The 23,392-nt window shown below is 48.6% G+C and overlaps 9 protein-coding genes and 1 non-coding gene across 10 annotated transcripts; 5 read left to right on the top strand and 5 right to left on the bottom strand.

Annotated features, from left to right (window-relative positions):
* Nucleotides 1–268: 268 nt before the first annotated feature.
* VTN00DRAFT_1999 (uncharacterized protein) lies at nucleotides 269–1,937 on the top strand (the record flags this gene model as incomplete). Its single annotated transcript, XM_069428167.1, has 4 exons — nucleotides 269–378; nucleotides 443–492; nucleotides 560–783; nucleotides 846–1,937. The coding sequence occupies 4 exons, from the start codon at nucleotides 269–271 to the stop codon at nucleotides 1,935–1,937; spliced, it is 1,476 nt and encodes a 491-aa protein (XP_069292701.1).
* Nucleotides 1,938–2,021: 84 nt separating this feature from the next.
* On the bottom strand, nucleotides 2,022–2,276 carry VTN00DRAFT_1998 (uncharacterized protein; the record flags this gene model as incomplete). Its single annotated transcript, XM_069428166.1, has 2 exons — nucleotides 2,022–2,153; nucleotides 2,208–2,276. 2 exons carry the CDS (start codon nucleotides 2,274–2,276, stop codon nucleotides 2,022–2,024), a joined length of 201 nt encoding a protein of 66 aa, XP_069292700.1.
* A 332-nt stretch (nucleotides 2,277–2,608) lies between these two features.
* Nucleotides 2,609–3,594, top strand: VTN00DRAFT_1997 (uncharacterized protein; the record flags this gene model as incomplete). The annotated part of the gene is made up of 4 exons (XM_069428165.1): nucleotides 2,609–2,659; nucleotides 2,789–2,901; nucleotides 3,044–3,454; nucleotides 3,561–3,594. 4 exons carry the CDS (start codon nucleotides 2,609–2,611, stop codon nucleotides 3,592–3,594), a joined length of 609 nt encoding a protein of 202 aa, XP_069292699.1.
* A 920-nt stretch (nucleotides 3,595–4,514) lies between these two features.
* On the top strand, nucleotides 4,515–5,459 carry VTN00DRAFT_1996 (uncharacterized protein; the record flags this gene model as incomplete). The annotated part of the gene is made up of 4 exons (XM_069428164.1): nucleotides 4,515–4,517; nucleotides 4,588–4,687; nucleotides 4,762–4,943; nucleotides 5,007–5,459. The coding sequence occupies 4 exons, from the start codon at nucleotides 4,515–4,517 to the stop codon at nucleotides 5,457–5,459; spliced, it is 738 nt and encodes a 245-aa protein (XP_069292698.1).
* A 2,305-nt stretch (nucleotides 5,460–7,764) lies between these two features.
* Nucleotides 7,765–9,152, top strand: VTN00DRAFT_1995 (uncharacterized protein; the record flags this gene model as incomplete). The annotated part of the gene is made up of 6 exons (XM_069428163.1): nucleotides 7,765–7,830; nucleotides 7,910–8,027; nucleotides 8,106–8,255; nucleotides 8,315–8,409; nucleotides 8,480–9,044; nucleotides 9,124–9,152. 6 exons carry the CDS (start codon nucleotides 7,765–7,767, stop codon nucleotides 9,150–9,152), a joined length of 1,023 nt encoding a protein of 340 aa, XP_069292697.1.
* A 33-nt stretch (nucleotides 9,153–9,185) lies between these two features.
* On the bottom strand, nucleotides 9,186–9,407 carry VTN00DRAFT_1994 (uncharacterized protein; the record flags this gene model as incomplete). Its single annotated transcript, XM_069428162.1, has 1 exon — nucleotides 9,186–9,407. One exon carries the CDS (start codon nucleotides 9,405–9,407, stop codon nucleotides 9,186–9,188), a length of 222 nt encoding a protein of 73 aa, XP_069292696.1.
* Nucleotides 9,408–10,175: 768 nt separating this feature from the next.
* On the bottom strand, nucleotides 10,176–13,479 carry VTN00DRAFT_1993 (uncharacterized protein; the record flags this gene model as incomplete). The annotated part of the gene is made up of 3 exons (XM_069428161.1): nucleotides 10,176–10,334; nucleotides 10,433–12,339; nucleotides 12,414–13,479. The coding sequence occupies 3 exons, from the start codon at nucleotides 13,477–13,479 to the stop codon at nucleotides 10,176–10,178; spliced, it is 3,132 nt and encodes a 1,043-aa protein (XP_069292695.1).
* Nucleotides 13,480–15,683: 2,204 nt separating this feature from the next.
* Nucleotides 15,684–16,402, bottom strand: VTN00DRAFT_1992 (uncharacterized protein; the record flags this gene model as incomplete). Its single annotated transcript, XM_069428160.1, has 3 exons — nucleotides 15,684–15,973; nucleotides 16,020–16,197; nucleotides 16,355–16,402. 3 exons carry the CDS (start codon nucleotides 16,400–16,402, stop codon nucleotides 15,684–15,686), a joined length of 516 nt encoding a protein of 171 aa, XP_069292694.1.
* Nucleotides 16,403–17,777: 1,375 nt separating this feature from the next.
* VTN00DRAFT_1991 (uncharacterized protein) lies at nucleotides 17,778–18,568 on the top strand (the record flags this gene model as incomplete). Its single annotated transcript, XM_069428159.1, has 3 exons — nucleotides 17,778–17,861; nucleotides 17,928–18,290; nucleotides 18,365–18,568. 3 exons carry the CDS (start codon nucleotides 17,778–17,780, stop codon nucleotides 18,566–18,568), a joined length of 651 nt encoding a protein of 216 aa, XP_069292693.1.
* A 2,907-nt stretch (nucleotides 18,569–21,475) lies between these two features.
* On the bottom strand, nucleotides 21,476–21,538 carry VTN00DRAFT_t11. Its single transcript has one exon. It is a non-coding gene; the product is annotated as a tRNA-Asn (tRNA).
* Between the last annotated feature and the right edge of the window lie 1,854 nt (nucleotides 21,539–23,392).

The following is a 23,392-nucleotide window of genomic DNA, read 5'->3' as shown; positions in this document are numbered from 1 at the left end:
GCCAGCAGCGCAGCCGTGACAGCGTCCCGCGCAACGGTGGGGCTTACTAAGCTTTGCTGCCCGGCATCAAGTCCTGGAGAAAACCGGAGTAATACCCGGTCGCTCACCGGGAGCTCAACAGAAAAGTTCCCTGGAGCTGCGCCCCCATCTTTTGTATACTAGCACTTCCTTCCACCTCCTCTCCTCTGTACTTGGTGTCCTCTGCTCACATTTCTCGTCTCTGCGTCGTGGGGTTAGAATTGCTCTACATTGGCAGCGTCTAGGCACCATGGCTGCCACTACCCTCCGAATGCGCACTCCAAGCGTCATGTCCCTGTGCCGAGGGGCCTCCTCTCTGAGGCGGCCCCAGCCCGTTTACAGACTGAAAGATGCTCTCCAGTACGTAGTTCTGGACCAGTCTACACGATGGAAAAAGGCTCTGATGATTCTTGTAACCTTGCAGCCCTCAATTCCCCACTTACTCTGCCATCTCCCGCTTCTACGCGTCTAAGTGTAGGTGATCAATTGCTCGCTACATCGCTCCATACCAGAAATTATGGTCCTGACATGTTTGTTCTAGCATTCCCCCCTCATACTATCATCACTATGCCTGCTCTGTCGCCGACAATGACCGCTGGAAACATTGGCGCATGGCAGAAGAAGGCTGGTGATGTTCTCAACCCTGGAGATGTGCTGGTAGAGATTGAGACCGACAAGGCACAAATGGACTTCGAGTTCCAAGAAGAGGGTGTGCTCGCCAAGATTTTGAAGGAGTCTGGCGAGAAAGATGTGGCCGTTGGGAACGTGAGTGCTCTCGCTCCTTGCTATGAGTCACGCTGGATCCTTTTGCTGACATCGAAAAATAGCCGATCGCCGTCATGGTGGAAGAGGGAACTGACATCGCCCCATTTGAGTCATTCACCCTGGAGGACGCTGGTGGGGAGAAGGCTCCTGCCGCTGAGCCAAAGGAAGCGGAGCCAAAGAAGGAACCTGGTGATGAAGTATCTAAGCCTCCTTCTGCAGCTACGGAGGACGCCAAGCCAGCTGCCGAGGAGCCAGAGGTGACTGGAGAGAGGCTCCAGCCCAGCCTTGACCGTGAGCCTCTCATCAGCCCCGCTGCTAAGGCTCTGGCACTGGAGAAGGGTGTCCCTATCAAGGCACTCAAGGGCACCGGACGAGGTGGCCAGATCACGAAGGAGGATGTTGAGAAGTACAAGCCGAGCGGACCAGCTGCTGCCGCCGGCCCGACTTACGAGGATCTCCCTCTCACATCCATGCGAAAGACAATCGCGAACCGTCTTCAGCAGTCAATGAGGGAAAACCCTCATTACTTCGTCTCTACCACTCTCTCCGTCACCAAGCTCCTCAAGCTTCGCGAGGCTCTCAACGCATCTGCTGAGGGCAAATATAAGCTCTCCGTGAATGACTTCCTGGTCAAGGCCTGTGCTGCCGCCCTTCTTAAGGTGCCTGCCGTCAACTCAAGCTGGCGAGAGGAGAACGGCCAGGTTGTGATCCGTCAACACAAGACAGTTGACATCAGTGTCGCCGTCGCCACTCCCGTTGGTCTTATCACTCCCGTCGTGAAGAACGTCCAGAACCTTGGTCTGGCCAGCATCTCGAACCAGATCAAGGACCTCGGAAAGCGTGCCCGCGACAACAAGCTTAAGCCTGAGGAGTACCAGGGTGGAACCTTCACGATCAGCAACATGGGCATGAACCCGGCTGTTGAGCGTTTCACCGCTGTTATTAACCCTCCTCAGGCTGCCATTCTGGCCGTTGGCACTGTCCGTAAGGTTCCCGTTCCAGTGGAGACCGAGGAAGGCACTTCCGTCGAGTGGGATGACCAGATCGTGGTTACAGGAAGCTTTGATCACAAGGTCGTCGATGGTGCTGTTGGAGCCGAGTGGATCAAGGAGCTGAAGAAGGTCGTTGAGAACCCATTGGAGCTGCTGCTTTAAGCTTTCCGTCATGCAGCCACGTGGATCTGGTCAGACAGATGTAGCTATGCATGGTTCGGTTGTCCTGGCCTTCTTTAATCTGTACTAAAATTCTTCTCTGTTATCGAACGGTACGTTCAGTGCGATTCCTGACAGCTTCGAATTCAATTTCCTATGTCTCCGTGTTAACGAAAGCGCCTTGTTATGTGTTTTGACCACCGCACAATAATGAACATTCTGGATAGTATAGAGATGTAAGCATTCATGCTACTCACCTAGATTCTCTCACACCTTCACCGAGATAGCTTGCCAACGGAAAGCCGGATGGCATTTTTCCGGGCCCTGTAAGCCATTGGTCATTTGTTCACTTGAGGTCAAATAAGCCTCATGGATTTCTGTTCAATTCCAAGGATTATGAGGCTCCGAAGCGGAACAACACTCATGCATGAAGAAACTTCGGAGTAAATAGGTTTCTAGATTTTTTTTTGCAATCGCTCTTTCCCTTCGTCCGTTGGGGTCCCTTGGAACTCTTGGCGGGACACGTGCCGCCCGCGGCCGTGCTCCACCATTCAGATCTATGACGTGATGTGCCTCAATCAAGGCAGCACCATGACCAAATGCGGGCTGCCTGCTGGCTCATAAGTAAACCTCCTGGGCCATTTTCTTTTCGTGATGCAACAGTATTCATTCATATGCAGACATTGCTCGTTTTATCAGGATACTTCTCATTTACCCCCTTCTTGGTAAGTTGCGCTTCGTCCAGTCCAGTACTGAGAAGTATAACTACAGGCGGACCGATGTATGAGCACATGACGTCCCTCACGTGCGCCTTCAATGGTAACAGGCAGAATGCTAACGGCTCTGTTTTGCAGAAGTATTTCTTTTTTGATTCAGATTCGTCCGACATTTCTGTGTGCCCTGAAGTTATTGCAACATGTCGTACGCTGAAGCTGCTGCGAGGGGAGCCAAGCAATCTGCGGAAGAGGTAAGTCACTTGCCGGGTCTGTCCTTATTCAATTTAAAAAAATGTAACGGAGTTTCTGACTCGAGAGCTTCTAGGCGTAAGTCAATGCATTTAAATTTGGAGCTACCTGTTCACCAGCTGAGCGGACTAACCTTAGCTGCAGTCGTGCTCCTACCCTACCACAAGTCGAGAAGTCCGAGCCTGGAAACACCGCATCTCTAATTGATGTGGACTCGCCGCATGTATCCTCTGTTCCCCCGGACTACGCGGACCAGCGGGTCAAGACGACTACGCAGGCTGAAAGGCTCGAACGCGAAGCAGAACGAGCAAAGCAGAAGGCCAGAGAACAAGCCCGGAATGCCAAGGATAAGGCCCAAGGAACCGGTGATAGCTTGCGCCGCAACAAAGACAACCCGGTGGTCCTGGGAAATGCCTTCTTGATAACCGCAGTCAGCGCAGCACTAGGGTTTGCTGCATATCAAAAACATGCGGAGGGCAAGCTGTCGTGGCAGCTTGTCAGCTTGTGGTCGGGTGCTGTTGGTGCCTTGGCTACGGTGGATTACTTTGTCAGCAAGTAAGTTATTCCATAGGTCTCTGGCTAGAATGTTGGAAATGAGCCCTAGAGGAGGTAATGGGCATATAGATGTCTCGAAAGTGGCTAAGAATATACCCTTCTGCAGATGGCTCTTCCAAAACAAGTATCCCAAGAAATAGGTTTATTTACAATGCATGAGTGACGAGTCTACGATCATGCGTCTGGGGAGCATCATTGACCCTGTTCTCAGATTCCCTCTGGCGGCTTATGTACAGCAGCATCTCAGCTCTTCATTGTCTTGTTCGTTTCCAAACTACGAGTTGGAAGCTGATTTCCTAGTCATGCTATTCAATTCCGTATACCTATGTCCATATGATATCTCGGATCAGAGCTCTCTCCATGGAGTGTTTAATCAGATAAACGTTATGCTCTAAGTTGAATCTCAGATGTTCTCCTCTCTTGTCTTTTTATAACCATGTTAACCTCGGAGACGTCAAGCCACATTTCTGCTGCAAGCCCAGCAGTCTCTTCTTGTCTTAAATCATTACGTTGGCACAATGATAAATACGAACCTTTTTGTCGAGGAATTTTGGATTGAACGATGCACCGAGGTACATTGTATTATGCAGTGGTGATTTTTAAGTATAGTAAGGTAGTAGTAGTCGGGTGGCTCAAGCCTTCCTAATGCAGCATACTACTCTATTTTGAATTCATAAGCCTGTAATATTCGGTTAAAATATACAATGCTCTAGATGATAACAGTCGCCTGATTTCTGTATCCTGAGCAGGGTTGTTTGCAATGTACTGAATTTGGCTAACCCTTTCTGTGCCCACAAGTTCGTTGCCTTCCAGCTTCAAGGCGGTGAACGACGTCAGAACCACGCCCGCCGGGAGAACAGGTGGCCTTGAGCATAGAGAGAGCCGCTGTAGAATAAGTGCACTTTTTATATGGTCGCATTAATCTGTACTCATGCCCCTTTGAGCCTGATAACCTGAGAACCAGCCTGAACATCATTAATAGCACCTAACACGACTACTGGTCACGGCTTGTTTTGCGACGCGCCTCAACCGGCTGTGAGGACTGTAGTCCGTTGTCAACATGGTAAGTATTCTCTGCCATTGCATGTGGCTCTCGATGCAGATTCTAATATTCCGAAACTCTCTGTTTGCAGAATTCCCTTTTTAATTCCGCCCTGAAGCAGTCATCTGCTATACGTCGCGACCTCGACACATTCGCCAAATCACCCACAACAACATCTGCAGCCTTGCAAGGTGACACGGTCTCCCTGCTACTAATAATCTGCTTGTGGAAATTGAAAAGGTTAACTCTGATTGTGAGTAAATAGGCCAAATAGCAGCGTCTTTAGCCTCGCTCTCACGAACGATCGATGACTACTCGTCGCTGTCCAAGAAAGAGCTTATACCCGCGAAGCAGGAGAAGGCATTTGAACGGGTGAAGAACTTTCGCAACGAACTCGCGGAGTACCGGCAACAGTTTGACCGATTGCGGAAGGAGAGGGAAGAAGCTGTAAGTTCTGTCTTCTACTGCGTTCTCTTGTAAGGTCTCAGCTGATCGAACTATCTGTTAAAGCAATCGGTCGCAAATCGCAATGAGCTCCTTGGCCGACGCCCTCACCACGCTGTGACTCCTGAGAACCCATATGCGCAATCCTCTCTTCCTCAAACATCCCCCTTTGCCAACTCGCACTCCAACCCTCGTTCCGGCCTTAGCTTCGGCGCTTCGCCCTCAGACTACAACCGGGAAGCTCATGCTCTGCGCGAGCAGTCTTTCTTCGCGACAACAAATACGCAGCTTGATGAGTTCCTCGATCGTGGGCGCGCTGTGCTAGCGGACCTCGGCCAACAGCGAGAAATCCTGAAGGGCACGCAGCGCCGGCTGTACAGCGTCGCGAACACTCTGGGTGTCAGCGGAGACACGATCAGGATGATCGAACGCAGGGCAAAGCAGGATAAATGGATATTTTGGGGTGGCGTGGTCATCTTCTTCCTCTTCTGCTGGGCGGTCCTGCATTTCCTAAGGTGATATGGTGAGGCAATGATAATATCCTGATTGCGGGAGGCTACGGAATAATAAAAGACGGCTGGATTGACGGGGAAAGCAATGTGGGGAACATGGCAGGCCAGACGTGATTTCATGTTCATGGTCATGGTCAAGATCGGGCGGATTCTTTTCTTTGAATGGGCTATTATGCATTTACGAGGAAGCGCGGGCGTTCCAGGCGCTTTGGAGGTAATGGATTCTCCGAACCTGTCCACGACAAAAAGGTGTACTCTTGGTTTATCGATATGGGCATCTTTTGTTTGTTTGATGTACTGAGTAAACAGTTTTGCTGCATTGTACAGTAAAATGCTATTTGAACATTATGAAAGGATTCGAGCTTGGCGGTAAACTCCAATGTTCGTTTTCTGACGAAGCTATTTCGAGGGGCAAGAGACCTTCCAATAGCGCACGCCCTCATTTCTATTTCGAAATCATACTCCGGGCTATTCAATAGTTACTCCATCTCCATGACTTCGCGCCACTGTTATCAGAGTCTACTTAATCCTATATAAGCGGTCAGTAGTGGTTCGTTGCGTTACTACTACTGTCTCGCTCGTTTTCGCCATAATTGGAAGAACCTATCGATGGCTTATCATTGGTCCTCTGTCATCGGTGCCGTCATATCCCCGGGGCCGGAGCAACGGCAATCCAATACGATGGATAGCCCTGATGAAGTCACCGTGGCCTGTTATTATTATTGTTATTCTTGACCTTGGCGTGGCTTGGCTGCTGGTTACAGCGGGAACTTTGACATCATTCTCAACTTTACTATTGTACCAGTTCGTAGATAGGTAACTATCCAGCAGTCCCGTATCCAATATCCCTCCATCCCCTGGGAATCTCCTGATAGGTAATACCTACATTCTCAGTCGCTCTGCCCTCATGAAAGCCTGGAGCAGATCAGCAAAGCCCGAGTCAAAGTATGCACAGTCTGTATCGGGGTTTGAGCTACAGACTTATTCCGGGCCATCCGGACCTGTGAATTCGGAGTTTATTGCTATTACTCGGTGAAGTTTGAACGCTTTGGCCAGGAGCAATGCCCAAATTGCGGAGCCCCCTTCCGAGCAGATGCCGGCTCCGAGTTTTTCGGCTCACCGGTGGGGTACGGTTCGAAATCTAGGCAGATGCGATTTCTCTTATCGGGCCGATTTTTGTGCTGTGGGCGTGTACAGATCGATCGGTGTTAATTGTGCGACCTCATTATGTCATTCTGAGACCAGTGTATAGCCTGTGACGGTGTTCATCTGGAATGGTTCTCTTAATACAAAACCCGCTCCGTATACATATATGGTGCTGTTAACTAGTCGTACTACTAAAGGCGACACGGAATTATTTTCTACCCTGTGCAAAGTTTATCAATTCAAATTAGCTTAATTGATGTAGTCCAGAATCCTGTAAAGAAGAGAACAGATCAGTTGAATCACGGGTATCAGTCGCCTCTAATTATCGACAGTCCGATGTATTGTACAATAAGAATCCAGAGACTATTGTGGTATCGCCATTCCTAGACTAGTATCTAGACTGTGAGGTCAAGTCCCTAACTTAAGCGGGTCTCGATCAGGTAGCTGGAATGTAGACAGAATACTGAGTGCTTCCGTAGACATATGCTGTTTCGAGACAATAGACGTCTAGGACGATACCTTCCTATGCTGTCTACGGGCCCATGTGTCATACACGGACCACCGAAGAATTGCCAATATCCGAGAGGAGCCGGAGCAAATCCGTTTGAAGCCTTCCTGGTCAACGACTCCAAGGTGGCCAACAGACTGCAGTTGAGATACGCTGAATAAGGCTCGCAAACCTAGGAAGTCCAACAGCACTCATAAAATGTTCTTCCTGAGCAGATGAAGCGCTCATAGAGACGTTGGGTGAGGGGTAGCATGGACCATTGTCCGTGCATGTTTACTGTACATGGTAGGGCCGATAGTTGCGGGGATAGATACGCAATACCCGTAGACAAGACCAGCAAGAGAAGACGATCGTAAGAGACCATGCCCCAACTTCCAAGAAGCACCATCCAAAAAGAGATGACAACACATCCTGCGCAGCCCGGGCGGATTTGTCCCCTTTTCCAGGGCTTTTCCGTGCAGCCGCCCCATTCGGAAGCGGAGTGGTCGGTGAGCTTTAGCCGCCAGCCAAAATCCTCTCGCCCGGCAACGACATACTCTTCCCCAGCTCCCTCCCACTTCTTTTCATCTCCTCCCTCTGCATCCCATCTCACCCCTCACCCTCACCCATCCCAATTGACGGTTTTCTCTACCGTTTGATACCCCCATCCTCAGTCACAATGTTCGCTGCTCGCCAGACTTTCGGCTTCTTCCAGAAGCGGGCCTTCTCCGCCTCTGCTCGCCAGGTGCGCGCGCCCCTCGCTCCCAGCTTGCGCCCGAGTTACATAGCTCTACGAGCGCTTCTGCTAACTGGTGATTCTACAGGCCTCCAAGGTCACCGTCCTTGGTGCCGCTGGTGGCATTGGTCAGCCTCTCTCTCTGCTGATGAAGCTGAACCCCCGCGTTACTCAGCTCGCCCTCTATGATATCCGCGGCGGCCCAGGTAAATCAAGACATCCCCTCGAAGTGTATCAACAGTGCGTTGGACGAGAAAGCTAACAAGGATATCATCATTTTGCAGGTGTTGCCGCTGACCTGAGCCACATCAACACCAACAGCACTGTCACTGGTTACCAGCCCACCCCCGAGGGTCTTCGCGAGGCTCTGTCCGGCTCTGAGATCGTTCTCATCCCCGCCGGTGTTCCCCGCAAGCCTGGCATGACCCGCGACGGTATGCTCGAGAGTGTGGCTCGGATAAGTTGGCCTTCCGCTAATAATCGGGATGGACAGACCTCTTCAACACCAACGCCTCGATCGTCCGTGACCTTGCCAAGGCCGCTGCTGAGGCTTCTCCTAACGCTAACATCCTCGTTATCTCTAACCCTGTAAGTGGTGCTGGGCTCTATTTGACATTTCCGTTGATTGTGCAGCCTGTGATTCTAAAGTTGGAAATAGGTCAACTCCACCGTCCCCATTGTCGCTGAGGTCTTCAAGTCCAAGGGTGTCTACAACCCCAAGCGCATCTTCGGTGTTACCACCCTGGACGTTGTCCGTGCCTCCCGCTTCATCTCTGAGATTAAGAAGACCGACCCTGCCAACGAGTTCGTCCCCGTCGTTGGTGGTCACTCCGGTGTCACTATCGTTCCTCTGATCTCTCAGTCCAACCACCCCGACATTGAGGGTGAGGTCCGTGACAAGCTCGTCAACCGCATCCAGTTCGGTGGTGACGAGGTCGTCAAGGCCAAGGACGGTGCTGGCTCTGCCACCCTCTCCATGGCCATGGCTGGTGCTCGCTTCGCCGAGTCCCTGCTCAAGGCCGCCCAGGGCGCCAAGGGCGTCATTGAGCCCACCTTCGTTGAGAGTCCTCTCTACAAGGACCAGGGTGTTGACTTCTTCGCCTCCAAGGTCGAGCTCGGCCCCAACGGTGTCGAGAAGATCCTGGAGGTTGGCAAGGTCTCCCCCTACGAGGAGAAGCTCCTCGAGGCTGCCCTTGCTGACCTCAAGAAGAACATCAAGAAGGGTACGCTTTCATCCCTACTCGTCACCTGACCATGTTTATGCCCGGTGGACTATATGCTAACGAATTCTCTCTTTAATAGGTGTTGACTTCGTCAAGGCTAACCCTTAAATACGTCCAATGACATACCCGCAGCTGCGCTCCTCATAAAACAACCACTCTAAAATTCGCTATCCACCTCATAGACCCTCCATTTATCCTCCATGTCACTATATCAAAATCTCTGAGGACGTAGCTTGCTGAAGACCAAGGTCTTCGTTCATCTACTTTACGATGAATCGATGCTCTGAAAAGACGGGTTAGATTTATGAAAGAGGAAAAAGGGCAAAAGAGGCGAGATGGCTTTTGTATTTTTATTTTTTCCATCTTCGAATCTAATTCCGTCTACGCACATTTCTCTTCTGATTTAAGATCTGAATCTCTGAACTGTTGTAATCACTTTCCTGCAATAGGGTTCTCGATCGGGGCGCACGGGCTCTACAATCCGTACAGCTACATACTCCACCGGTTCATTCTATAAGGAACAGCTTCTAGATGACCATCACTTATATTCAGACTTATGTAGAACCGTTGCTATCAATAACTATCAAGAGGAACTAATCCACAGTCTTCATCGACCAGTCCTTGCACTCGATTAGAGAAAAGAAATAAAGGAAAAAGGATCTCATAACTTGATATCTCTGTGTATATCTCATTTCCCTTTCATTTCATGGACTTCCATTAACTTCCACGGGTTGGTTGGTATCATATTACTCCATTTCCATTTCCATTCCATTGTATTTCTGTTTCTGGCTGCTTGTCATGTCGTGTTTCATCACATGCATCGTGAGTGGCAATAAAGGGAATCAAGAGGATATAGGAGAAATAAATTATGAGGGGGTTGAGGCAAATCAAATAGAAAGAGAACAAAAAAAGGCTTCAAAAGCGTCAGGTCATGGGAACACTCATAAAGGGAATTCTTTGTGCATTCATTCATTTATCAACCAATTTTAAAAATAGAAATAAATGGATGTATTTGATCATATCGGAGGTCATATCGTGGTAAATAAATAAATAAATAGATAATAATGGGTATGAGTCTGAGTGGGGTAGTTGGGGAATTGGGGAAGGAACCATGATTTACTTCTTATCCGACTAAGTGTAGCTCCTCATGGCATCCATGTAGCCCGTTCCACCGCGGAGGTCCTGGTCGAAGGTCTCAGCGACTTCGAGCACGCGCTGGATGTGCGTCATTGACAGGGGAGTTTTCTCATTGACGGCGAGAGCTTGGGCGGTTCGAACGGAGTTTTTGATCTGAGTGAAAAAGGTCAGTATTTAGTAGGTAGGGAGCATAGTACATAGTAATATGTAGTCATTCGAATGAACAGCAGCATCAACGCCGTCATACGTACCTGACGTCCGTTTAGATTGTGTCGTGCAAGCGCGTCAAAGTCCTTCTCTGTAAAATTGACCGTCTCAACTCCGTCCTTAGCCCGCACCTTCTCCAGGAACATCTTCCACACGCTCCGCTTGGCCTTTGTCGTGAGATCTCCATAACGCAACGCGATGTGTATGCGCGACTGGAAAGCGTCGTCGAACGTTTCCACCCGGTTCGTGGTCAAGAAGAGGATGCCCTGGAAGTACTCCAGCAGACGGAGGAAGATGCTAACTAGCGCATTGCGGTGGATATCTTGTATCGTGCGCTTCTCGAGGAAGACGTCTGCCTCATCGAGGAGCAAGACGGCGCCCCAGGAATGGGCGATGTCGAGGATCTTGTTGAGTTCAGCTTCGAGAGTACGGGAATCGGTCCCGAGTTCACCGGCGCTCACCATGTACAGGGGGCACTTGAGGAGTTCCGCGATTCCTTCAGCGGTGAGGGTCTTTCCGGTCCCAGGAGGTCCATGGAGCACGGCAACGAGTCCCTTGCCCTTTCCTTGGATGACATCGTCGATGTTCTCGGCCGCGTGGAAGGTGTGGGATTCCACCAGGGCTTTGACGATCGATTTCTGGTTGTCAGGCAGGACGAGCGAGTCGAAAGCACCCTCATTCCATTCAATCTCGCTGATACCGGAGATACTGAACTCGAGCCACAGTTTCTCACTGAAGGCAAAACCGAGAACCACGGGGCCAGCGATGAGAAGTTCCTCCTCGCTGAATTCGTGCTCAGATGTACCCTTTCCTTCTCCCGCGATCTTATCCATGTCCTCTTTCTGTATCTCATTGCCATTCTCATCGAGCTCAACCTCAACAACGTGCGGTGTGCCATCCTTGTCTTGTACGACCTTGTATTTGTACTTGGGTTCATAGGATTCACGTGCACATCCGCGGTCAGAGTCCGAATCAGATACGGCACAGCAGCAGCCGGCATCGTCACTCTCAGAATCGGAAGGATCAAGAAGATCAGGATCTTTTGGCCTCACAGTGCTGATAGGATAATTTGGGTTGATACGACGGTGGAGGGCAGGGTCGATCATCACACGGCCGTTAATGTTAACTTTGATGACAGACCGTTTCTTCTTGTAGAAAGCCATGCCCTTGTGGAAGCGATAGTTCATGCCTCTATGAGCGACAAATTTCTTCCCACGCTCGATCAGCTGGGCCTTGATTCCCTCCGCATCACGATGGTACTTCAGCGGGTAGCAGGAGAGACTGGTGATCTTTCGAGCTCCCTTGAAAGATTCAACATCCACCGCCATAGTCCCCATGCCGAAGGACTTCCCGTCATATTCAAGATAGCGGCCTTCGATGCTGTACCACTGTCCCTTCATGAACGAAGACTCCTTCGACGCATATTCAATCTTGAAGGCACGAGGTTCGTCTGAGTGTCCGTAAGTTGTAGTATAAGCAATGGTGTTCGGCTTGAAGAGAGCCCACAGAAGGTCAAAGGTGATCATGTTCGCTTCCAGGAGAGGGTAGAGCGTTTTCTTCGTTTCCGCGTAGTCCTTGTCCAGGTACTTAATTAGGACCTTGAGATGTGCCGCCTTGGTGCCTGCAAGCTTCTTGGCTTTTTTCTTCTTTTCGGTCTTGGATAGCCGCTTCAACTCCTTCATGTACTGGCGAGTTTCCTCAAGGTATAGAAAGAGCATATTGGGATCCACAAAGGCCGTCTCCTGTACCAGGCTGACACCCTTCACCCCGTCCATGACCTTTGCCAGAGCATCACGCAAATATTTGCTCTTGATATCCACCACGGTCTCGATATACTTATTCTCCCAGTCAAACTTGCGTCGGACTGTAAAGATGTACTGATCCCACTCGTCTGCACCAGGATCATCCATGGTCTCTGTCAACTTGTAGTTGTGAATAGTGTTGTCCCAGACTGTGATAAGTATCAGTGGAGGAGGTCCATAGTGAGAAAATGTGATGTACGCAAAGTAGTCACGCAGAACTTACGCTGGTCCACACGTTTGAAGGCAATCTTTGATGCCCTCTTTCTCTTGCCCTTGGTCTTCTGGTTGCTCTTCTCTTCGTCTGACTGACTATCTGATGTGGTGCGTCTGCCTCTATATCCTGCTCCACGTCCTCGTCCCCGCCCTCGTCCTCGTCCTCGAGAACGACGTTCTCCAGCACGCTTCAACCGCAGGGCAGCAAGCTTCTCCTGTGCCTTTAAGATTGCGACATCAGGATATTCGTCATCGTCATCATCCTCCTCCTTGTCTTCATCTTCCGGTTCTTCAGAGGACTCTTCCTTGCGGCGAAGCTTCTTACTCTTCTTCTTGGCCTTGAGTCTCGCTGCTGCCTTTTTACGAGCCTTTTCATCCAGGGATGACTCTTCATCGCTGCTGTCCTCGGAGTCCAATTCGGAGTCATCATCCGCCTTGCGGGACTGTGACTTCTTCTTTTTGTCTCTCTTGGATTTTTTCGACTTAGCTTTGGCTTTGCGCTTGCGTCTCTGTTTCTGGTCCTCGCTGTCGGAGTCAGAGGAGTCGGACTCTTCCGATTCGGAGTCGCTTAAATCCGAGCTATCAGAAGAGGAGGGTGATGATGAGGAGTCGCTATCGCTTCTCGAGGATTCCTTCTCTCGGGTCTTGGTCTTCCTTTTATCGTCATGCTTTCTACTCGACTCGGGTTGTTTAGTAGATGAGTGTCTCTTGCAGACTGCCTTCTTTGAGGAACTCTCTGAAGCGTTGACTGTAGTCTTGGGTTCTGACTTGGATGCGACGTTCTCGACAGAGGGTTCGACTTCCTCTTTCGGTTCCGGAGCCACAGCTGTAGTTGATGTGCCTGGGGAATCGGACATGTTGGCGGAGAGATCGTGATCGTGGGTCCGGTTCTCTATCTGGTCTGTGTCCCGCAGTGGAGCTTCTGACGGTGGAGTCGCGATCGGGGTAAAGATAGGAGTGGAGCTCTGGTTTAGATGGCTTTCGATCTCGTCGGGGGTGTGATTCGAGCTTGATGATGATGATGATGCTGACTGCTTAGTTCTTGAGCCAGAACTGGAGTCCGAGTTGGCTGGCATCGAGAGAGAGAAGGAAGAAAGCTCTGTAAAGTAGACAGCAGCGGGAGCTGATGCGGTTCAAAGGATCCAAAGCTCAGCTGGCTGCGTTTGGTATGGTGTGATGTCTGAGGCGGCGACGATCGCCCAGAGCTGCTTGTTGGTGTGAAAGAAAGACAAAAGAGCCAGGAGGAAGCTGAAAACACCAGAAAAAAAGAGACAGGTTGAGCGAGAAACGGGCCCGGACGATCTTTATCAAATATCCCTGCCGCCTCGGTGGATTTCTGGCTTCAGGCACCAGAACCTCTGAGGCATGACGCTCGTGTATGATGCCTGCTGGGATTCCAGCTCCAGCTGCTGGCTGCAGATTGTTGCCGCAGCTGTTTGGCTGGACGCTTTCCAATCAAGAATCTACGGCGTACGGTGCAGCCCCATGATGGAGCCACCGCGCTACTTTGCAGTTACTCATGCTTCTACCTACCTCTTTCAGTTCCCGCAGTGTCAGGCTCACCACTGTCATTTCGTCAGTCCAGTCGATGACTCTCGATGGCGTCCTTTGTGGATCTTGGAGCCTGCTCTCTCGAGATGAGTCAGACTGTCAGGCTGCCTCGATCGTGGCTTAGCTGGGTCACCATGGCCATGGACCCGAGAAACGTGCGGCGCGTATGGGCCAGCAGAGCCTATACTGCTGCCAAAAGTAATGCGAGCCGATCCCCGGTGACGGAAAGACGCATGCTTGTGTGCACTGTGGAAGAACCATCCGATAGGTTTCCAAGGTTGGGGAGGTGAGTGGCTGCAGGTTAGCGGGCAGCTGACACCGACTTTTCATTAGGTACCGACGAAAAACAAACTGAAAGTGATGCGGGCAGCGTATGGAGTTATGCACGGAAGGACAGAATCGAAGCATACGCAGCAATGATAGGCGAGACGTGTCCAGACCGCTTTCAGGTCTTCAGCCACATTGCTGTAGGTTGTCCCTTCGAGTTTCGTCAGTCCGTGTCCGTGGGACCTTTCACTGATTTCCTCCTAGTAGAGATTGATACGTCTATATACAAATGTGATTGTTCAAAGCAGGCACCTCCCATCGGGACTCTACCGTTAAGATAAGGAGGAAACGTACACTCTGCAGAGCACATGCTCCCAATCGTATCCTGGGATCGCACGTAAGGGGTGTCCCATGATGTATGCGAACTCAATCGCCGATAATGAAATATCGGCCATTGTTCGTGGACAAAGTGCCTAGGTAGACAAAGTATCGGTCCATAAAAACATATCTTGGAGCTCCCTTCTATCGTATAGTGGAAATACTATCTCTGCCGTCGTTTCTCACCATAAATCAGCCCACAGCTGACATATAAGTCCACTGAGATCTGATGTTATGCAGGAAAAATGCAGCACCTGATGAGTCAGACTATTGCACAGAACTATTATGCGTTGTTCAATATCGCATTATTTGCTCCGAATCCGCAAGCATGCGCAATTAGCGCAAGAAGCTGTGTCACAGAGCCAACACATTGCCTTTAACTACGATCCACACAGATCCTCCCTCCCCAATCATATATTCTGCAGTTGGCAGAATCGGAAATTCTGCTGATAAATAGGGAAAAGGTGCACCAGTAGCAGTTTTTTCCCTTGCATCTGTGAAGGCCATTCGCATCAGACGACCTCGGAATTACGCATGATGGCATTTTCTGCACGGGCCATACAGACTTGGCTGTTATTAGTCCAGGTTGAAATTCTGGTGGCTTATGCAATATATATGCAGAATCGTCTAAGCTGCACTCAACAGATCTGTACCCATGTTTCTAGCTATTTGGAAGCTAGCAGATCGTATGTACGTGGGAAAAAGAACCAAGTGCGCTACTACATATACTTAAATGGCTCATAGTTCAATAGAGTAAATAATCTAACACCAAACAAAGAAAAAGGTCATTCTGGATACATTCAAAGAAAAAAAACCCCAAAGAAATATGTACATACCCTGCGACAAGCTATATCCGACTTCAAAAACACCGGCATCCTCAAAACCACCTTTCCGTTTCCCTCTATCTCTCGTATATGTGTTAGATTTCTCCAAGTCCCGCTGGACAGCGACGCGGGAATCATCACCATCATTTGATTCCAAATCCGCATTCTTACCTTCGCCCGAGTGACCACTGGCCTGCGAAATCCGGTGACCGTCAATATCACGATGCGTGACACTGACACCTAACCGCCAAGTATGCGAACTAGCATCGTCTCCATTCTTGAATGCCGAAAGTCTGTCTGCCCATCTCTTCGACAAAAGCGACGCTGCGATGGCGGCCTTCTTCGCAGCAGATCGTGATGTTGATGGCTATGTCGACCGTTGTATCTTGCGATGCTCCATATCGAGTGTGCTGTGCTTCAGATTTCCCTGTCCTTAGGAGGTCTTTATCATCTTCTTCTGCATTCTCAATTGCTGTTTTCTTGCTTCCGTCATCTTGGTGATTCGGGGTGAGAGCCTTCTTTTCTCTACCGCCATCAAATCGTCCTCCCCCTCAAGGATTCAGACAACGACGCATCAACCTCTTCCTCTACCTCACCAACGATCTCTCCATGTACCTTCCCCAGAAACCTCTCTACAACAGCCGCCTTGACAAACTCTCTGCGCAGCCGCAGGGACAGACCCGTCGTCATGGCACGGACCCCGCGAGGCGGATTTGGCAGGTGGAGGATATTGTAGGCTAGATTTTGCGTCCTGGGTGGTAATAGGGACAGCAACTGAGGAGGCAGAACAAAAGGCCCATTGGCGCAGCCGTATGAGAAAAGAGAGATTGTGATTGTTGGGATTGGAGGTTGTCTTTGGGGCGGCGGCGCGTCGGGGAAGGTGGCGTTTTCTTTTTGAGGCTGTTTTGTTTCTATGGTCAGACTGACATACGTTCCTAATGAAGATCTCTGGTTGCGCGACTAACTTCGCACGTTTCATGATTAAAGATCAACAGAGGTCCATTCTTATCGAGTCATTTTATCAATCCTGAAGACGGAAAGCTTGAACCGTGCCTAGCAGGTAGTTTCTGATCCGCCGTTTAGTGGCGGTGCATATGATAACCTAGGACTTTTACTTCTGCACTAAGGTAGATCAGAAAGAAAAGGACAATATTATATTTCAAAAATGATCACAAACTAATCTGGGAATGCCAAATTAGACGGTCGCCTCGAGCAGTCGATGAGCAGTCGGATGGCGGTCTCACAGTAATCGTATAGCAGCATCGAGGAAGACTACAAGATTGAGATGTAGCTATTTTTTTTTTTTTTGGTTTTATGGTTTAGAAAATAGAGAAGGATTTATGAAACAAATAGTACGTGTCTGATAGCTCATGCATGGAGTTATATACACAATAGAGAATGAGCGCCGTCTGTTGGAGAGCAAGAGGACGGCAAAACTAACACCACATGGTATAGATTGAAATACTTCGGAGACTTCAGAAATCATGAACGTTGTAATTATTGAGATGTCATTCCAACCCATCGTCGTGCTTGTACTTCCGACAGGAATGGAAATGGTGCCGGCATCTCTACAACAATAGCATTTCAACTTCAAAGGATTCAGACAACCCATTTATTTTTCCTTTGTCTGATAGAAAATCTCACCTACAGAAAGAGAGTGAGTGATAAGAGAGAGATAAATCAAGCTGGTTTCTTGTCGTACCATATTTGCGTAGATTTGTCAATCAATCATTTCCATCTCGCAGGCATCACTCACAAAGTGAACACCAGGACCTGCATACATCACAACAACAATAGGAATTCAAGCGGAAAAACAAGTATATAAATAATAGTAAGGTCCATGATGTTGAAATAAGGAGATTCCTGATGGTTATCTCAAGGGGAATGAATACTGCCCTTCCATGTGAAGTAGAAAGCCGCGGCGCTGCGGACTACCCCCTGAGCAGCTGCCAAAACATCCGCAGATTCACAATCCTGTGAGCAGATCGCGTCGTTAGGCAGTGATTTAAAGCCCAGCCTTCACCTTTCTGTGGAAGGTCTCGGACATCTGAAGAACGAAGCACCATTCATCTGTCTCTCCAAGAGCCGTGGACTCTGACACCTCCATACCGTCGCTCTCAAGTCCCTCTTCCGTTGAATCACTCCTGCAAGAACTCGTATCCGATAGGGAGCATCTCTTCATTACATCTCCTACTTCATCTTTCGAAAATCACTCGCGTTGCACTTTGTCATTTTCTTCGTCCTGAAGAGGATCTTCGTTGCCCGTAACCGACTATCTCGAACCTCGTCAAGTTCATTCGAGAAACAATTAACCAATGGCTGAGTTCACTTCTCTCAACACCAATCACGGCATCATGTTTGACTTTGCCGGCTTCAAGACCGACGAAGAGGGCAACGAGAGCCTCGACCAGATCGTGAAGGAAGAAGAGGCAGCCAAGGTAAGTAACAACATATACTCGAGGCTTTCGAAGGCCTCAGGACCTTCCTGCTGACGTCCTCACCAGGACGCCGAGCCTGCGGTCAAGACCCCTACTTCGACCCCTCGCAAACGTGGCCGGAAGAAGGCCGGCGAGGATGCTGCTAGCAACACTCCGCCCAGCAAGAAGTCTAAGATTTCGACTCCAAACACTGGCGGAGAGACCGGGACTACTCCAAAGAAGGCGGCCATGACGCCGATCCCAACTTCCTATGAAAACATGAGCCCGGAGGACAAGATGATGCTCCACATGAAAGATGTCGAAGGGAAAAGCTGGGCTGAAATCAAGTCGGCCTGGGAGGCCATGACCGGCAACAAAGTGGGTGGTAGTACCCTGTCCGGTCGCTATGGACGCATCAAGGCCAACTTGGTTCAATTCAAGGAGGGCGACGTAAGTTCCCCTATCCCCTAGGAAGTTCTTTAGCTGTGATAAAGCAAGTTTGAAGCTAACACTCATTTAAATAGGAGGCCAACATGCTCGAGGCAAAGAAGGAGATCGAGGAGAAATTCGAATCAGAGAAATGGCACAAGATTGCTGAAGCGGTTGAAGCGAAATCTGGAAACAAATACCCACCGGCTGCGGTCCAGAAAAAGCTCAAGGAGCTCAGCAAGAGGATGCCTGGCACTGGCAACACTGCCAAGGACGAGACTGAGGACGCTGAAACTTAAAGTTGACGACGTGTCTGTGTCTTGGCTCCTTGGATAGGTAGCGGTGCGATAGCATGTAGTTTGCTTGGCCGTCTTGCTGGACGCTAGGTCCTGTTTCTGAAATGGTGCAGACTGGGGATCGTGTATTCGCATTGGCCATACTTGCCGATAGTACACTAGGTTGAAGGTATTGGATAGCCAATACCTTAATTCAGATATTTGATTCTGATGCTTGTCCTGTTGTAAGTTAGATATGGCTTTGAGAAGGCCATCAAAGTGTAGTCGAGTGCTGGGCAGCCTTAGCTGCATCTTGTAGAGAACAGAGTATTCATTGATGGAGGTGATACCTGGTAGGATTTCCGGTGCGCACCGACCCGGGCAGAGTTGGACTTTTTGGCACTAGTCTTAGACTTCACCGCCGACATTCTCCCTCCATCTTGTTCTTGCTAGTCTATATGTGTTCATATCAGACCTGCAGAAGCTATAGACGTGAAAAAGCTGACCAGTTAACTACTAGTGTACATTATTGAAATAGATTTAGTGCCTGAAAGGCCGTAAAGATGGCTACGGAGAGTGGCATCATATTCTGACACCCTTGCCAGCATCTCTGTTAGAGGGACTTCTAGTCTTACTGGGACCAAATTGCAGCATCTATACCCGCTATTTTTTGTATGTATAAGCAGGCTTGAAAAGGAAAACATGGCAGTAACCCTCCCTGCTCCAGCTCCTTGCACGTTCGACACGTTTCAAGTCCCTTAGCATTTTCAGATTGTATATTTGGAATAAACACAAGCTCGTTCAGAGATAACCACGTAGCTCCATTGACCTCAGAGTGCGCTTGCATGATTGCTCATTGTCTTGAACTCAGCCAAAGCAGACCTTATGTAGTATCATCATCGGTCGAAGCTCGTCGTGTTCTCTGGTGAGCATAACTAGGCATTATCAAAATAAAAACATCAGAAAGTTATGAATGCTTCCATAACCACTCATTATGTACGTACATCAATGCAGGAAGCTGGGTAGGAAAATATGCTAGGTAGAAGGTATTCTTTGGCTTATATAGGCGTAATATCAAGTATGGATCCATGGAACTTTGTCAGGAGATGACGCGGTGACTGTCCAGATTAGGGCTTCTACGGCAGCTCGTACCCTGGCTACTATCGATAGGCTTGTCGCTACCCATTCCATGTCTGCCTTTCTTTTGTTGGACGACCTTGAATGATGAATATGACTTTTGAATTCACAGCGATTATTTATTACCTACCAATCATATAGAGAAGTGAATGGAGACAATACAACCTCCAGAAACAGCCTTCACTTCAAGTACCTGGCCCAGTATCCTTTTTCTTTCCCTTTTACCACCTCCGAAAAGAGGGTTCACATCCACAATTCTAAAACCCAAACAACACCGGAGTCTAAAGGTACCTGGTACCTAGATGGGTAGCTGTCCAAATTTCCGATACACGCTGCTGCATGGACTGGCCGCTGGGTCGAGAAGCTCCCATCAGGACAGAAATCGGAACCTCTTCCTCGTCTCAATTGACAAGTATTGTTTCCTGAAACGAATGTTATCTATCTCTTAATCGTGGTTTTACATTAGGAAAGAGTACCATAGATTAATCAATGACTGGTTCTGTCCAAGACATCAGCTCTATCTATTGAATTTTAATTCATCTGGGGCCTATCATGAACATTCACCTCAACGCGTACCAATAGTCCCTTCTCAATGTGAACACTACCATGCGCGAGTTACGTCGATAATTGGATCTGTGTCAAGCGTTCTTATGTCTCCATTCGCTTTCCTTTCTACTTTATATGTATATATGTAGTGCGAAGAATCTTTTCATTTTTCAAGTCGTATATGTAGCTCGAACATCCTTTTAGCCCCCTCCCCAGTCTCCGCAGCTAATAATGCTCAAGCTTCTGTCGCTCGTGTGCACTAAATCCTGGCAGCATACCATGAAGTTTACCTTTGTGCGGTTTCTAAATTTACATAATCATCCACAAGTCCTAGTTCGACAAACATATATACTCTTGTCCATGACTTTCGGTCTCTCAGTCATCATATTCGGCGGTTCAGCACATAAACATTTAGTCAACAACCGTGACTGCCTCTTTTACATTCAAACTATACCATCAGCTTCCGGCCTTTTGCCATAATGGAATCTCCACATTGCGACCATAATAATACAATCAAATCTAAACCTTCAGAGTCTTCTGCTAAGCTTGCAGAGGGACTTGAACTCCATCCATTTACTGGTTTCTGAATTATGCTCACGAGATCGAACTGTACAGACACATGCCTGTGTCCTTGACGAGCATAGAGTAATGCACGCGCAAAGAACCACTGCATTCGGAAGACCATTCTCTCAAATCTCTTATGCAACTTCTTGGCTCAGACAGAGAAGGTTGTACTTATATAACAAAGTGGGAAGGATCTAGCCAACCAAAAAAAGAAATCGTGGGCACGGTATACGGTATGGTATAAACCGGCACATTTGATCTCGAGGCAAAGAAGCTTTTCGTGTCAAAGATAATTTATTTATTTATAAGTGTCCAGCAAGACGACGAGAAGTAGACGTATGTGTGCAATTCCATTCAACACGAAGTTTAAGATTTTCTTGCTGAGCATATATAGGGCGACCGATATCTGCTTAAAATGCATTAATTCTTGCTTCCAGCTCTGGCTGGAGACTCATGTAACGTCAGCCTTAATGAGAGTAGGGCAGCACATTATTTAATAATTGGAACTAACACAGCTGGTTCCAGTCTATCCCACTGCCATATCTTTCCGAGACCTAGGCACCGGAATGGCTTTCACAATTAGGATGCAAATGAAAAGCGAACAGTCAGAAAGGTTAGAAGGTAGTGCTACAGGGATTTTTATAGAGTGATACAGTGGTTGCGAAAAATAACGAAAGAGAAACTCGTCCCTAACTTCCAACCTCCTGATTAACAGTCAGACGCGCTAGCCGATTGCGCCACAGAGACGTGTTCTCATACCCACTTGACAATATTTTGCATATATGAAATATTCGGGGTTTTCCAGCTACTAATCATTGCGGTGGTGGTGGATCCTGCCACTACATATACAATTGTGCAAGCTTCGAATTCTTGATAACGCAACTACTTCATCAATATCTTCCAGCCAATAATATACTCCAAAGACGTCGAATTCATTCCAGGACCTCTTGTCAAATTTTTAATGCCAACCACTTTGTCTCCACCACTTCCAGAAGACACTAGGAAAGTGTCGCCCCAGCGTTTCTCATCTCGAGCAAATGACAACAACCAAGATGTGATGGGACTCTCCATTGGCGTCTGTGGTGAACAAGCCAACAATGGTTTGGTTTCGTAACCATGAGCCGGAATGAAGCTAAGTACAATACAATCCTCACAAACTACCCACATGTTGTGCAGCCTTCCAGCTCTGCGAGCAGTTGATGTGTTTCTGCAAGTCGATCGTCTCGGGTCAAGAAATCAAAGGTGAAAGACAAAGCAATTGCAGTTATGGAGGGTGTCTTCTTCAATGAGGGACTCGCTCAGCTCAGCCTTAGAGGACCTGAGACATAGACATGCATACACAGCTGGGGAAAAGAGAGGACGTGTGGACAGCGACGACGCAGAAACATTATGCCAGACCACTGAACCCCCCTAACAAACGGTCACGGAAACACAGCAAACGACCAGAGTAAGAGGAGAAAAAAAAAGTCATATTCACGGATTGGACAGGGACAGATTTGAGTGGAGGAGGGTCATGAACAACACCAGAGTCGAGATGTCGCTTGCACAACTGTTTTGACATGTGATCCTCTGTAAGAGCCGAAGCAGTGAAATATAGACGAGCACCGCGATCGAAACTGCAGCCTGGGAGAGTTCATATTGAAAGGCTAAAACTGGGATAAGCATTGCTTAGAACCAGATAGCTGTATTGTTAGAAACAACTGCCCCCAGAGCGAGGAGGCATCCAATAGCAACCTAGTTGAGAGGGAAGACTAAGCAATCTGCAGAAAGAGCTCTTGAATTTCTGCATCAGAGATACAAGCCATACTGCGTTTCATCTCTAGTGGCAGTGTATACTAACGAATACCTCCCAATCATTTCAAAAACAAACCTCTAATCTTCAAATCAAATTCAAGATTACCTAATCTAAACCAGCCAATAAAATACACCTAGATAGGTACCTAACGTAGGCAGATAGATAAATAGATAGACAGGGTAGGCATAAGCACTGACAGGTTATTGTTGTCGTTGACCTCAGAAACCAAGCTAAGGAGTAATGAAAAAAAGGTTGTGCGCATGGTGTACGTGCATGTACCCCTGTACAGTACACACCACCTGTATAACTGCCATGGAGTTGAGGAACTCATCATCGGTCAACTTTTTTTTGTTGCTCAGTGCTTAAGTGAGGAGAAGGAAAGAAGGGGGGAAGGAGGGTGAGCCTGAGAGGTGAAGTCGGGGTATTTATTTATCTGGTATACGTACGCACCCCAAACCGTTTGCCCAAGACTGAACTACCTACCTAATCACTATGTAGGTCTGTACGTATGTGTGATGCCGAACATAGTAGTAGGTAGGTAGGTTTGATTGGCAGGAGGAGAGGGAAGGGGAGGGAAGGTAGGGCACGAAGTGATGCTTTATGTTGGAGATTCTTTACACACAACCGTATGACGCGATGATGCACGCGGATTCGGTTGGTGGTTCCTCCGGTAGCACACATAGTTATGGATGGATGGACGGATGTATGAATGCAGTCACACCTGCGCCATTGTGACTCCTCGAGTCGAGGGAAAAGAAGGTTGGGATTCGTAACCGTTACATAGGGCTAACATCTAGTCGAGAAGG

The sequence above is a fragment of the Thermoascus crustaceus genome (genome assembly GCF_041956765.1).
Source record: "Thermoascus crustaceus strain CBS 181.67 unplaced genomic scaffold VTN00scaffold_1, whole genome shotgun sequence".
Taxonomy (NCBI): Eukaryota; Fungi; Ascomycota; class Eurotiomycetes; order Eurotiales; family Thermoascaceae; genus Thermoascus; species Thermoascus crustaceus.
Note: the sequence above shows the minus strand (reverse complement) of the source record. Positions and strands in the feature narration are given on the sequence as shown.